This window comes from Triturus cristatus, chromosome 3_1 (genome assembly GCF_964204655.1).
Source record: "Triturus cristatus chromosome 3_1, aTriCri1.1, whole genome shotgun sequence".
Classification (NCBI taxonomy): domain Eukaryota; kingdom Metazoa; phylum Chordata; class Amphibia; order Caudata; family Salamandridae; genus Triturus; species Triturus cristatus.
The window spans coordinates 826,746,205-826,760,234 of NC_140583.1; the positions used below are offsets into that span (position 1 = coordinate 826,746,205).

General features: G+C 45.1%; 1 protein-coding gene across 2 annotated transcripts in view; it reads left to right on the forward strand.

Moving 5' to 3' along the window:
• Positions 1-14,030, forward strand: part of SESTD1 (SEC14 and spectrin domain containing 1) — a 422,952-nt gene that overhangs the window by 282,498 nt on the left and 126,424 nt on the right. For both annotated transcript variants that reach the window (XM_085645200.1, XM_085645201.1), the window contains exons 12-13: positions 1,276-1,390; positions 6,545-6,704. In XM_085645200.1, coding sequence (XP_085501326.1) covers positions 1,276-1,390; positions 6,545-6,704 — 275 coding nt within the window. The remainder of the gene's footprint in view (positions 1-1,275; positions 1,391-6,544; positions 6,705-14,030) is intronic.

The window sequence follows — 14,030 nt, forward strand, 5'->3', positions numbered from 1 at the left end:
GTTGAGGCAGATCTTATACTGTGGTTGGGAGGCCATCACCCACATAGCTCTGTCTGGCAATGTCTCCAAGAGACAGTGTCCACCCCTGTGGGTATCAGTGCTGTCTGTAAGTGTAAGGCTCCAAGTCGGCTTGCCATGCTGCCTCAGTTGAGTATGAATCCTATGCGCTCGCTATCCAATGTAGTTGAGAACACTCAAAACAATACAGACAAGTAAGAAAAGCCCCATAAGCATGACCACCCATACAGCAAAGAAAATCTGGTATTTTTCTGGCTGCTGTGCAGCAAAGAACGAGGAAGTACCTGGGTTTTCCTCTGTGGTAGAGAATATTTCATTGGTGTAAATGTTAATATGTTCAATGAGGTTTCACGGGGAATGTAGTATACGATGCTCGAGATTTTTACGGCTGCTGTGCAGTGAGTAAAGGAAAGAGAAATGCGTAAATTGATCCTCTTGGAGGTCCTGCCATAGAATTCCCCAGCCTCATGCATTTGTGTAAAAAATTCTCATTCTGACTTCTGCCAAGGTTTGAGCCTTTTGCTTTCTGTAATGTTTATGAATTGTTCTGACGTAGCACACATTAAAAATGATAACTGTGCTTTGTAATTCATCCTGGAAATATGCAGTTATTGTAACAAGGCTGCCTAGAAATTGCGAATTTCAAAGCAGAGAGAGCTGTGTGTTACCCTCATACGTCACTATTCATTCATAATACTCCTCTCAAGACCAACTCTAAGCAATTACTTTATTCAGTATGTGATATGCAAGCAGAATTAGCTAGTATAGAAAATCCATGTGGATAACTGATATTGCTGACATTTAGCAGAGATGTGTGTACCTTTCACTAAACGAGGGTAAACATTTGGAGAAATTGCCATATTCAAAAAAACATTTTGGGTCAGCCTTACGTGTGCACAAACTGCACATCTGACAAAAAGGTTAAAAGTCCCTTGTGGGCCACAGCGAGGGTTACTCCACTGACATGTGGAGCACTACTTAGCAAATGGTCCCAGAGGTAGCCCAATCACCCAGCATGGCAGACGTCATTGTTGGCATTGCCAAATTAGTATTAAATTTGACATTCTGTATTTCAGCTATCATTTTCATGGTAGCTGCAAATCCAACCGCAGAATATTCTGATTGAAAACATGTAAGATTGTACCCGCCTAACATGTTAACAGGACATTCTTGTACTGATTGCTGTATATTGCATTGCAGATATATTGCTCTCCAGAATGTAAGGGTCTATCAAAACTTAACCCTGTTTTTTTTTAGATGTCCCAGCAATTGGATGGTTTGCTTGGAATGCTGTGTGTAGATGTAGCTCCAACGGATGGGTCAGCGATACAGCAAACTTTAAAACTGCTTGAAGAAAAGTTGAAAAGTGTTGGTAAGCAAACAGTAAAATCTTATTGGTCAATGCTATAAGTTCATAGTGAAAATGTACATCCTGAATGTGTTTTCATAGTTTGTGACAAAAGAATGTTGTATTAGAAAATATTAGAAAAATGTTAGGTGGGCAGGGTTTATGTTTCTGTGGCTGTTTTGTTCTGTTTATATTTATTTAGAACGTTAATTTGGGTTCATGTTCATTAGTATTTTTATCAGTATTAGTAATTTATTAATGATAAAATATGTACTTTTTTCCTTCCCTTTCTTCTTTCATATGTCTGAAATGTTTTTCATGCAGAGTCAATCAATCAATCAATCAAATCATTTGTAAAGCGCGCTACTTACCCGTGAGGGTTTCAAGGCGCTGGGGGGGAGGGGTGGGGGGGGGGGGGGTGCTGCTGGTACTGGTCGAAGAGCCAGGTCTTGAGTCTTCTTTTGAAGGTCAGCAGGTCTTCGGTTTGTCGTAGGTTGAGGGGGAGGTTGTTCCAGGTCTTGGCGGCGCGGTGGGAGAAGGACCTGCCTCCGGATGTGGTTCTGCGGATGCGCGGGACCGTTGCCAGGGCGTGGTCAGCGGAGCCGAGTTTCCTGTTTGATACGTAGAAGGAGAGTTGACTGTTGAGATATGCTTGGCCGGTTTTGTGGAGTGACTTGTGTGTGTGGACCAGGAGCTTGAAGGAGATTCTTCTGTCGACGGGGAGCCATGGAGGTTCCTCAGGTGGGGGTGATGTGGTCACGGCGCGGGACGTCGAGGATTAGGCGTGCAGATGCGTTCTGGATTCTTTGCAGTCTGTTGATGAGCTTGGACGAGGCTCCGGCGTAGAGGGCGTTTCCGTAGTCGAGTCTGCTGCTGACTAGGGCCTGGGTGACTGTTTTCCTTGTGTTTATCGGGATCCATCTGTAGATCTTGCAGAGCATGCGGAGGGTGTTGAAGCAGGTGGAGGAGACTGCATTGACTTGTTTGGTCATGGTGAGTTTTGAGTCGAGGATGACTCCCAGGTTGCGTGCGTGGTTGGTAGGGGCGAGGGTGTCCCCAGTGATGCGGGCCACCAGGAGTCGTCCCATGCTGAGGGGTTGGGCCCGAGGATGAGGATCTCCGTCTTGTCTCAGTTCAGCTTAAGACTGCTTTCCTTCATCCAGTCGGCGACGGCCTTCATTCCCTGGTGGAGGTTGGATTTGGCGGTGAGAGGGTCCTTGGTGAGGGAAAGGATCAGCTGCGTGTCGTCGGCGTAGGAGATTATGTTGAGGTCGTGCTGTCGGGCGATGCGTGCTAGTGGTGCCATGTAGACGTTGAACAGCATCGGGCTGAGGGAGGATCCCTTTGGGATGCCGCAGATGATCTCGGAGGCTTCGGATTGGAACGGGGGGAGGCGGACTTTCTGAGTACTGGTTTGTTTATAAGTACATGCATTACAACAAATGCAACTGACAACAGAGGGTGAAAGCTAGTGGTGGGCACACCACTGAAAGCTCAAGCCTGATGCCTAGCTCTGGCACGGCTCGAGGTCCTTTTGGAACCTCGAGCCCAAAACCAGCGGAGTTTTTACAGAAGGCAATGTTCTTGAATTGCTACAGCTGTGGACTATGTGACTCAGTGGGCAAAGTTCTAATTCCAGTATATGCTCTGCATCCTTTAAAATCCAGCCATTCTCCCTGTTCTGATTTTTTTTTTTTAATGGTCTAGCTAGTCTGTTTCTGCTGTGATGTGCAGGTTTGTCGCTGGCGCTTTTACACTGCCAAAAATAAAATGTGGGTTATGGCTGTCACCCACGCTATAATTTTATCGTCCACGAATTAAGGACCAAGCATTGGCATTTGAGATATCTATCTAGTGGTTGAGTGATGAAACAATGCAGAATGATAGCATCCTGCTCGTTATTGGTGACGAATGCGTGTTTCCAATTGTATCCTCAGGAATCTTTAATGAGTCCGTGGGCACGTGTTCCTAGGAAGACCTCGTTTTGCTGATGCTCAGATTACGATTTAGGAAAAAGGGGGTGGTGATGGACAGAGTTTCTGAATGATGCAGAATACTCTTACCAAGTCAAGAGATCATGGTTTTAATCCATCACCGTTTTTTAGCTCACTGCACCATCCCAGCTCAGAACCCAGCTACATGCAAATTAGTCTGTACCTGTCCCAGTGCATGATGGGAACAGGACAAACCAAACTACCAAGCCAATTCTTATACTGGGAAGGAAACAAGCTTCCGGGGACCGGTTTCTGGCATCACAGCCTTCGTCGGCCCGGCTTGCCTGAATCCTGATGGTGCAATGAGCAAGGGACTCACGTCTGAGCATACCCTCCCACACTGAGTGTGGATAAAATCGATTTGGGAAAAAGGGGTGGTGATGGACAGAGTTTCTGAATGATGCAGAATACTCTTACCAAGTCAAGAGATCATGGTTTTAATCCATCACCGTTTTTTAGCTCACTGCACCATCCCAGCTCAGAACCCGGCTACGTGCAAATTAGTCTGTACCTGTCCCAGTGCATGATGGGAACAGGACAAACCAAACTACCAAGCCAATTCTTATACTGGGAAGGAAACAAGCTTCCGGGGACCGGTTTCTGGCATCACAGCCTTCGTCGGCCCGGCTTGCCTGAATCCTGATGGTGCAATGAGCAAGGGACTCACGTCTGAGCATACCCTCCCACACTGAGTGTGGATAAAATCGATGGCCATGTCTGAACTGGGGTGGCAGAGTGGGCTAAAGAACGGTGATGGATCAAACCCAGATCTGTTGACTGGGTGTGAGTGTTTGATTGGTTCTGATGCTCCGTCCATCACCACCCCCTTTTGTACCGCTTTGTTAGCCATAAGTTGGCAGGGTATGCTCAGAAGTGAGTCCCTTGCTCATTTTGCCACTGGATTCAAGCAAGCCTGGCTGAAGACGGCTGAAATGCCAGAAACCGGTCCTAGGAAGCTTGTTTCCGGTCCAGGGAAGGCATGGCTTGGCAGTTCGGGCTGGACTGTTCCCATGAGGCACAGGGTCAGACTGATTTGCATATGGCTATGTCTGAACTGGGGTGGCAGAGTGGGCTAAAGAACGGTGATGGATCAAACCCAGATCTGTTGACTGGGTGTGAGTGTTTGATTGGTTCTGATGCTCCGTCCATCACCACCCCCTTTTGTCTGCCGATGCTCAGATTACAGCACATATTTCAGTGGAGGAATAAAAAATACAGTCAGTTACTCGCCTGACTTTTAGTAAACCCAAACCAAAAAAATGCCTATTGCCATGGCGTAGCAAACATGACTGTGATGGTAAGTAGACAACATAGGAGTCACTTCAGTTCATTAATAATGCAATTAACTGGAGTGGAAGGAGCGCTCAAAGCATTTCAAATGATGTGATTGAACAAAATATTACTGGTTCACAACTACAACATGATGACCATGTACTACAGAGGCAAGGAGGCACTCATTCTCTTCTGTTGTTTAGAAAGACTCAACAGATTTGACATTGGGTTCACAAACATTACAGTCACCTCTTGGAGTAAGACCTATCGGGGAGGATGATAACTTCAGATATGTTAAGCATATTAAGGAAATACGCAAATTGGGGATCCAAACAAGTGTCCTTCAACACTTCTTTCATGTGTAGGGAACATTACCTATAGACTTGCTCACTGTAGAAAAAAAGGAAATATGCCAAACACGCCTCCAGATACCAGCACCTACACTCTCAAGAATTGTCAGGCTCTCGCTTAGTGGACCCATTTAAAACCCCTGCTGTCCCTGAATCCCTATCCAGATATATCAGTGTATCAACACACTCTGTATGAGCCAGCGAAAAGCAAATAAAGGGGTACGACAAAAAACTACAGGCATCTAAGGACCGGCTGTAAGGTAATTAGTAATACTCAGACTGAATTTGAAGTATTATTAAAAGTGAGAACCGTGGAATGAAAGGTGGAATGACTCTTACCACTCATCAGTGGAAGTTGCTGTCAAGAATACCCAATAGATCAGGATACCAGCCGGGCCTCAGGTGGCCATGATGACCAACCAGACCAGAGCTGAGAAGACTGATGGTAAGAAGGATACCTGAAGCTGTCAGGAACACACAATCAGACAAGACGAGGGAAGAAGAGAAGAGCACTAACAGAAACAGGAAACAGAAAAAGCAGGAAAAGCGGGGAGCTGCATAGTCTGTGTGAAAAGGTTAACAGTGCAGGTAGCCAGAATAAAACCAATACGTTACCAGGCATCTAGTCAATCTTGCTATAGTAGACAAATGCTTTCACCCAGTGTATGATTTGGCCTTCTTTATTAGCTCTGCTTTTCCCACCGTGGAAGTGCACCAGTAACCTGGAAATGACTCAGTGACTGCAAAATGTTTGTAGTGCGTTCTAGTGTCTGTCAATTTTCACTGCCCCATTCTCTACAGTTGTCAAGCTGTTCCAGTCCTACCTTTAACCAATCCCTATATCTTATTTGAATCCTTGCAGGAATCATCAGTAGCTAGACTAGTCAGGGTTACTGGTTTACACTTTTCCTGCTCTACCTCTGTTACCATATGTCATTCACAGGATGGGATAGGCATCCATGGCAATGTTCATAAATGCACCAATTTGAGCATAACCGCGTTGGAACTCCTGCTTGTTGGAAATATTAAAACCTCTGTCAGCAATATCATTCCTACTTGACTTGTTTAGAGGCAAACTATTCTTTTCCAATCCTCAATCTTTTAATATATTGATTCTAGTGTTAAGGTATTCATAACTGCCTATGGAAGTGGTTGTTAACCTGTGGTCCGTGGACCCCTATTCAGGGGTCTCTGAAGAAGTACAGCTGACGTAATCTAGCATGAATGAGTGGTGCCCTAAGTTGAAGTAGCACTGGTATACGTGACAAAACAGAGCATGCATTAGGACAAAAAAAGATAATGCGATATGCTAGAGTCTAGCATGTCTAATGTGTGCCTGTTTTACGATAAATTATGTCAACTCTTTTATCAGGTGAGGTGTTTTACTCTAAAATAAAAAATTCTTAAAAGGTTTTTGAGAAACTAGTTACATGTCATATGTATAGTATTTTCGGTAAGAAAAATAGCATCCCAAATGAGCTCAATTAATTGTCTTAATTTTATATTCAGAATTAATTGTCGTATCTGAACCAAGAAAAACTCCAAATGCTTTTTGTTGTTAGACTCTGGCTTGCAAGGATTGCGTGAAAAAGGTCAAGTCCTCCTCGATCAAATCACTGGTCAGGCAGCCTGGGCCTATGGAAAAGATGTATCTGTTGAAAATAAAGAAAATGTTGATCACATTCAAGGAGTGATGGAGGATATGCAACTTAGAAAACAACGGTACAGTACTTACCTCTGCTTCACTGATTCATTTTCTGTTAAAATAAGGTCTAATAAATATATGTATTTTAATATAATTTAGCACACAAAACATACATTTCAGATTATATCGTGTTCTCTAACATTGTCTCTTTCATAGGCTCACACGCTTGAAATTTCCTAGTCCGCAAGCTGGTAAATTCCGCCCTATTTTGGGTTAACAAATATTAGCGCGATACCCTAGGCTCCAAAACAACTGCATTTTAGTATTGGATTCACCTCACTCCAAAGCAGTCTGTCTTTAACCAGTGAGTTGAATTTCACTAGAGGCTCTGTAGCTCAGATTGTTTACTCCTGTATCCCAAGAATTTCAGTTTTGTTTTTTGTTATTGAAGAGGTTGTTGAGGATATTTTGGAAGAGGAGGAAAAGCTCCTCCGGGTAGTAGAGCACTATATAAAGACATAAATAAATAAATAAATAAATTAATAAAGCTATATGGCACCCTTGTGGTGGGTGTATCTCAGTTAGCTCTCTGACGACTGGCACAGGTCACCATTTAGGGTGGACTGGTTTTGCCAGTTTTGAAAATAGATCCTCCATCACATGTTGAAATGATTGAAGACATCCACTGGAAGATGTAGTGTTGGCAGTTCCTTGGGATCATGTTTATCCCTAGCTTTGTATCACTGGTAATCAGGGGTCATCACCCTACCAGCAGGTGTTCTAGGGACGTCCAGGCTTCTCTTATGGACACGCCCTTTGATGGAGTCAGTCTGTTTGGTTTGGTGAGAAGGTGGATTCCATGCTGCAGCTCTTCATAGATTGGAGCGCTACCGCTTGTTTTATTTGACAACTCTCCTGTTCCATCCACAGTATCAGAATTTCTGGTCATATGAGAGGCCTTGTCTAATGCCAGACGCAACTCGCTCAGGCTGTCCAACAGCTAGCTCAGTCCTTTTGTGTCTTCAATGGTAGAGGTACTGATCAGGAGCAAGTCCATCATCAGGTGCAACAGTCCTCCTCCTCCTTCTCTTCACCTGCTGCCCGCAATGCCAAGCTGCTCTAATTCTACCTCCAGCTACCATATGAGGCAGCTAGAAGGCAAAAGTCAACATTGCCTTTTATGCTAGAGTATGTGTGGGAAGTTAGTTCTTTATCTAGTGGACCAAAACGAAGTACACTGTGTAAAGAGTCCAGACAACCCATATTGGTTTACAGAGGAAAACATGATAACTCTAAATTGTCTCTTTTGTGGTAGTGTGGGCGAGCAGTCTAGGCTTATCCTTGAACATAATTCTAACACATAGTCCACAATGTCTTGTTTAGGCTCTTTGAAAGGTATCTCCCAGCCTTCCTTAGCTAGACACAGTGGTCCCCTTACAGGATGTTTAAACAGAAGCTCAAAGAGACTGAACCCTACTCACTTCTGAGGTACTTTTCTGGAAGCTAAAAGCAGGCATGGCAAAAGGACTTCCCATCTCCTTATAAGATTTGCAGGGAGTCCCAAAGTGAACCGCAACCACTGGAAGTGGAATTAAAGGGTCCTTTGTGTGGTTACCACTGGCTTGGCAGGTAACATAGGAGTTACAAAACTCCTTCACCTTCTAGGACATGTTTGGCCAGTAGAAGTAGCTGACTAGTCTACTCCAAGTCTTGCTCTGGCCAGGATACCCAGCTAGGGGAATGTCATGGGCCACAGGGAGTAAATACTCTCTGTACTGCTGAGGCACTACCACTCTTCTAGGGGCACCAGGTTTTAGGTCTGTGGCCTCAGTGTACAGAAGTCCCTCTTCCCAATAGGTTTTGTAGGAACCACAGACATCTCGCTTTTCCTGTGTCGAAATATGCTTCATCAGGCTTTCAAGAATAGGACAGGTCGTCTGTCCTTGGCACAGTTCTTCCCTAGAGAGTCCCCCATGGGCCTGGGAGCTCTGCTTGGTACCTCCCACGTTCGTTCCTGGTGCTCACTTCCCTTTGGGGCTGGCAGGTCTTCTCCCTGAGGAGAGGGGACCTGAGCTCGTGGCTGTTCAGAAGCTGACTTCCCAGACTTCTTACCTTTTCTCTTGGAGGGATGGGACACTCTTTCTTTTGTTCACCCCCTCCGTGAGACTTCTTGGACACCCTAGTCTTGACCCAATGGTCAGCCTCCTTCCCCAATTCTTGGGGAGAGACTGGACCTAGGTCTACCAAGTACTAATGCAATTTTTCGGGAACACAGTTGCTTTACAGGTGCTCTTTCATATTAAGATTATAAAGCCCATCATAGTCCTGCACCTTGTTATCTTTTAACCAGTTACCTGGTGTTTTGACTGAGAAGTCAACAAAATCTACCCAGGTCTGACAAAAGGTTTTATAAATCTTCCTGAAACTAATTCTGTACTCCTCAGTGTTGAGCCTAAAGCCCTCAATAAGGTATCTTTCATGAGCTCAAATGACTGCATCTGCCTCATTCAGTGTCAGGAGTCTATCCCTGCACTTTCCTGGAAATAGCTCCCAGAGTAGGGCGCCCCAAATCTTCTGGTTGAGTTTTGTCATCTTACAAGCCCTTATAAAGGCTGTAAACCACTTGGTGGTATCATCATCCTCTACATATTTGGGTGCAATCCCTTTTGGGATCTTACGGTCAAGAGTTTCATCTTTCTCGTTATTCAAATTGTTGCTGACACCAGTGATGGGTGCTAGGCCCAACTAAGCGTTCTCTTTTTCTATGACAGAATTTTTAGTTTATAAAGCAATTTTGCTAGCTAGTTTCTGACATTCAGGACCCTCTTCCTCAACTTCATCCGGTATTCCTAGTGGAGGTGCTGCCAGTAGGGGAATCTAAGGACTCAACATCCTCACTGACATCTCCCTCCTCGGTATCATAAGGGCTTTATTCCATTGCCATGGCTGTGTCATGCTCAGCAAGCAGCTTCTGTAAATGAGCCTTGTTAGCTGTAGACCCTATGGCAAGGTTCCATTCTTTGTAGAGGTCCTTAGGTTGTGCCAACCTAAGTTTTTTATTAGGACCCAGATTGAACACCTGGGCATTATCATCTATCTCAGACATGGTATTAGATAAAGTAGGACCTTTATAGAAAGTTAGAAAAAATCTAGCAGACTATACTTTTTAAAGACATAACTGTCTAGGATGCTTTAAATAATCTAATACAAATAGACCTGGGGACTTAACCAAGGCCTTAACAGTTCAAGTGTAGAAATGTGTAAAAATTGGCAAAAATTCCCAAAAATATATTTAACTAAAATAAATCAGCAAATGCAAAGTTTTGCATCCCACCGCTGAGCCACCAATGTAAGAAGCAGGCTCTTTACAATAGTGGACCAAAACGATGTGCACTTTGTAAAGAGTCCAGGCAACCCTTATTAGTTTTAAGAGGCAAAAATGATAACACTAAATGGTCTCTTTTTACATAGTGTGGGCGATAAACGAGAGAGACAGTCAAGAATAAAACCGAGACTAATTTAGACAAATAACTTGTATTTTTATAAACATTTTGATACCAAGAACTTCTTTATCAAGTAAGTACTTTTTAAAATATGAATTTTTACAGGTAAGTAAATAGTTCACTTAAATGTGTCTTTATGTAGCAATGCTTCCCTATGGGAGAAAAAGCATATGTTGCATACTGTTATTTGCGATCGGTTTCCTGGGATCTCCATCGGGACTTAGGTTCGTAGAGGGCCAAGGTCCAAAGTGCCACCTGCAGTTACCTGCCCTGGGGCATCCTGGTGCAGAGGTGCTGGTTGGGTTGGTAGCTGTGTGCACTACACCGGTGCACATGGACTGAGGGCACCGAGAAACAGGCTGCAGAGAGGGACTTGGGAATAAGTCTGGGTAATCCCAGCTGTGGGCTCGGGTTACGAGTCCAGGGGACAAGGGGCCACAGCTAGTTTGTCGGTACATGGGCTGGGGCGCGTGGATGCAGAGTGGAAAGGTCAGCTGGGCTCTGTGCATCCTAGGGCGTTGCAATTGTCGGTCTTCGCCAGTTTAGGGTGCAAAATCAGGACAGCTGGGTCACTCTGGTATTGGGTCTCTGCACTTCTGACGTCCCTTGATGGCTGCATGGTCTCGGTGCAGTTGGAATCTGTATTGGACTCTCGTGGGCTCTCTTTACTGCAAGGGGTCCGGTACCTTGGGTATTTGGTCCTGTGCGACTCCGGTTGGTCCTAGTGTCCTCTCACTTTGTGGGGGAACAGATCTGACCTTCAGGAGCACAGGTTCTTCTTCCTGTGAGGCTGCTGCTTCGGACTCGCTGGGGAGCGGTAAGTCGGTAATACGGACTTTGCGTTTTTTGGTGCCTGCAGGGGATTAGCTCCTCTGCTCACAGGAAGATTACTGACAATTTGCGAAGGGCTGGCCGTCTTCCGGGGTTCTTGGAAGCTAATCAGCTGCAGGACGAGTCACTGGTTGTGATTTTCGATACTGGTGCAGGCAGGCAGGTTTTGGTGCCAAAAGTTTGCAGCAGTCTTCAGTTGTCTCTTTGTTTCCGGCTTTTCTTTGTCCTCTTGTTGATCTGTCAAATCAAAGTTCTTGGTTTCAGGGGTGCCACCTAAATACTCAATTTAAGGGCATTAAGGGGAGTGACGGGTAGTAGCCAATGTGCTGCTTATCTTTAGGGTGTCTACACCCTCTATCTGACCACTTCATGTGGAAAGTGGGCATATCCCTGAGCCAGAGTGCCTAATTCCACCAAAACAAAGGTGGTGGAATTCTAAAAGTCATGTTCACAACAAGTAGCCCAGCTTAGTGGTGGTACGAGCCTGAGAGTGGAACACTCCTCCTGACAAGCTAATTTTCCCAACTGTCCTGGTGCGAAGTGGGCCCGAGGCAGGGGTTGGATATCCACTGTTTGGGGACATCTTGTGTCGCATATGTGGCAGAGTCCTTTGAAGCCTCCTGCCTTGATATGCTGATGACTTAGCCATTCTGCTTGGAGGAGGTGACAACACCTTTGGTCAGAGCAGGCATTGTTTCTGCCCCCAGAGAGCGCAGGCTCTCACATGCAGGGGGTCGGAAACCAGTCTGTGGTGGCAGGCTGGTCTACTCCTGTCAGCCAGCACACTAGTAGTCTGTAGGGTTTCAGGGGGCACCTTTAAGGTGCCCTCTGGGTGAATGTATCGATAAATCCTTCACTGGAATCAGTGTGGGTTTATTCAAACGAGATGTTTGATCCCAAACATCTCTAGGTTCAGTGAAGCCATCATGTAGTTGAGTAACTCATAATTACCAGTGCCCAGCACATGTATCTAAAATGGCTTCCTTGTTAAATTGCAAAATCTAAGAATCGACTTAGACATCACAGGGGCATGCAGTGTCTGTAGGCATTGCCCACAGGAGGTGTGCCATGTTGTGTCTTTACTTTTCTCTGCACATGGCATGCAGCCTGCAATGGCAGTTTGTATGTTGGTACTGAGGGGTCCCTTAGGGTGGGACAATACATGCTGCAGCCCTTAGGAATCCTCTTTAGCTTCCTTGCCATAGTTACCAGGGGTACCATTTACTAGAGACTTACAGGGGGTGCTAAGATATTGCCAATTGGGGGAATAATTGTGCATTGTAGGGTAATAGATCTGGCGCTGGGGACCTGGATAGCAGGAACCCAGTGCACTTTTGTCAAAATTGTATCGGATACCAGGCAAATAGTGGGAGTGACCATGTCAAAAAGGGCACTTTCCCAGTTTGATTACTCCCCCCTTTCTTGGCAACTCCTCCCCACATACCCCTGGTTTGTGGCCATATATCTTCAGATCATTGCAATATTCTTTCCATGGAAGCTCAGATGTTGCTCTCCATGGGCATGATCAATGTGGTGCCTAGGTGGAGTGAGTGTGGGATAGAATTCCTGATAGCTTCCTGTCCCCTGAGGAAGTCTGGGGACTGAGGCTGATCTGAGACCCCAAACTTATGAACACCTTAAGAAGGATAATTCATGATGTCACTGGCTCAGGTTTGGGTGGTCTTCTATCCTGAGGACATGATGGTGTTCTTGGACGTGCAGGATGTGTAGTACCGTGCACATATCCTGCAGCCCCACAGGCAGTACCTATGCTTTGTGGTGGTCTCAAACCATTTTCAGTTCTCCGGCCTGCTCTTTGGCTTGACCTCAGCCCCTAGTGTATTCACGAAGATCATATCGGTGATTGCAGCCCATCTTCTCACAGTGGGAATGCATGTATTCCAGGCCTTGACTACTGGCTCCTTGAAGGTAGTCTCACAACAACTAACCTCTGACCACCAGCAGGTTAAGATTTCACTGCTGTCCACCTTGGGGTTTTCACATAATAAGCTTAAATTCCATATGCAAGGATGGTGGCTTTGGAGAACTTTTTGTCCTTGCAATTAGTCCAGAACATTTATGATTATGATTTTGATGTTTCTGGAGCAAGCTCTTGTTCCAGCTGTGCTGGTTCTGAGACTTCATACACTTTGGAACATGCGACTCTGCAGTGGAACCTTCGCCTTCCATGCACTACGGTAGTCTTTGCGACAAAATTAGCACTTTGTTGGATTTGCAGATGCCCATCTGATGTGTGACAGACTATTATCCGTACCGCAGCCTGAACGTACAGTGATGACCGCTGTATCCTATTTTTTCTGGGGAGGCCATCTGAAGTTTCTGGGCCTCTGGTCATTAGAGGAGCTGTATTATCACATGCATCTTTTGGTGTTGCTTATCTGTCTGCCCCTTATGGCTTTTCTGCTTTACATCAAGGGTAGGTCAGTTCAAGTCCTGAAGGGCAACGTGACCACTTGGCTGTGGAGTGAGGTCTTGAGGCCTTTGTTTAGAAGCTCAGAGGGTGTTGCAGTGGCTGGATGTAAGAAGCTGGCTCCCTATATAATGTACCAAAATGAGGTGCACTTCGCAAAGAGTCCTAGTATTCTTTATCAGTGTACAGAGGCTAGCTTTAACTATCCCACAGTACTCTATTTGTAGTAGTGTGGTGAGCAGACAAAGGCTTATCGGGGGGAGTGTTTTTTTTCCGGAGTTTGATATAGTGCAAACTTGACCCGAAGTTTAGTAGGTATCGGAGCGCTTTACACGAGCAACAGTTGCGTTACATGAGGACACATTCATTTTTGTTAGGCACAGGGAGATTAAGTGATTTGCCCAGAATCACAGGATGTTGTGCGTTCTTGCTGAGACTCGAACTCGATTCCCCAGATTTGAAGTCGACTGCCCTAGTCATTAGGCAACATCCAATCCCCTAGTTTTAGGCACTTGTTGCACACACAGTCAATAAATGAGACACACACTCAATAAGGAAATCTGACTCCATTTTATACAAATAATTCATGTTTATATTTATTTAGACACCAATTTCTTATAGATCAGGCAAGTACTTTT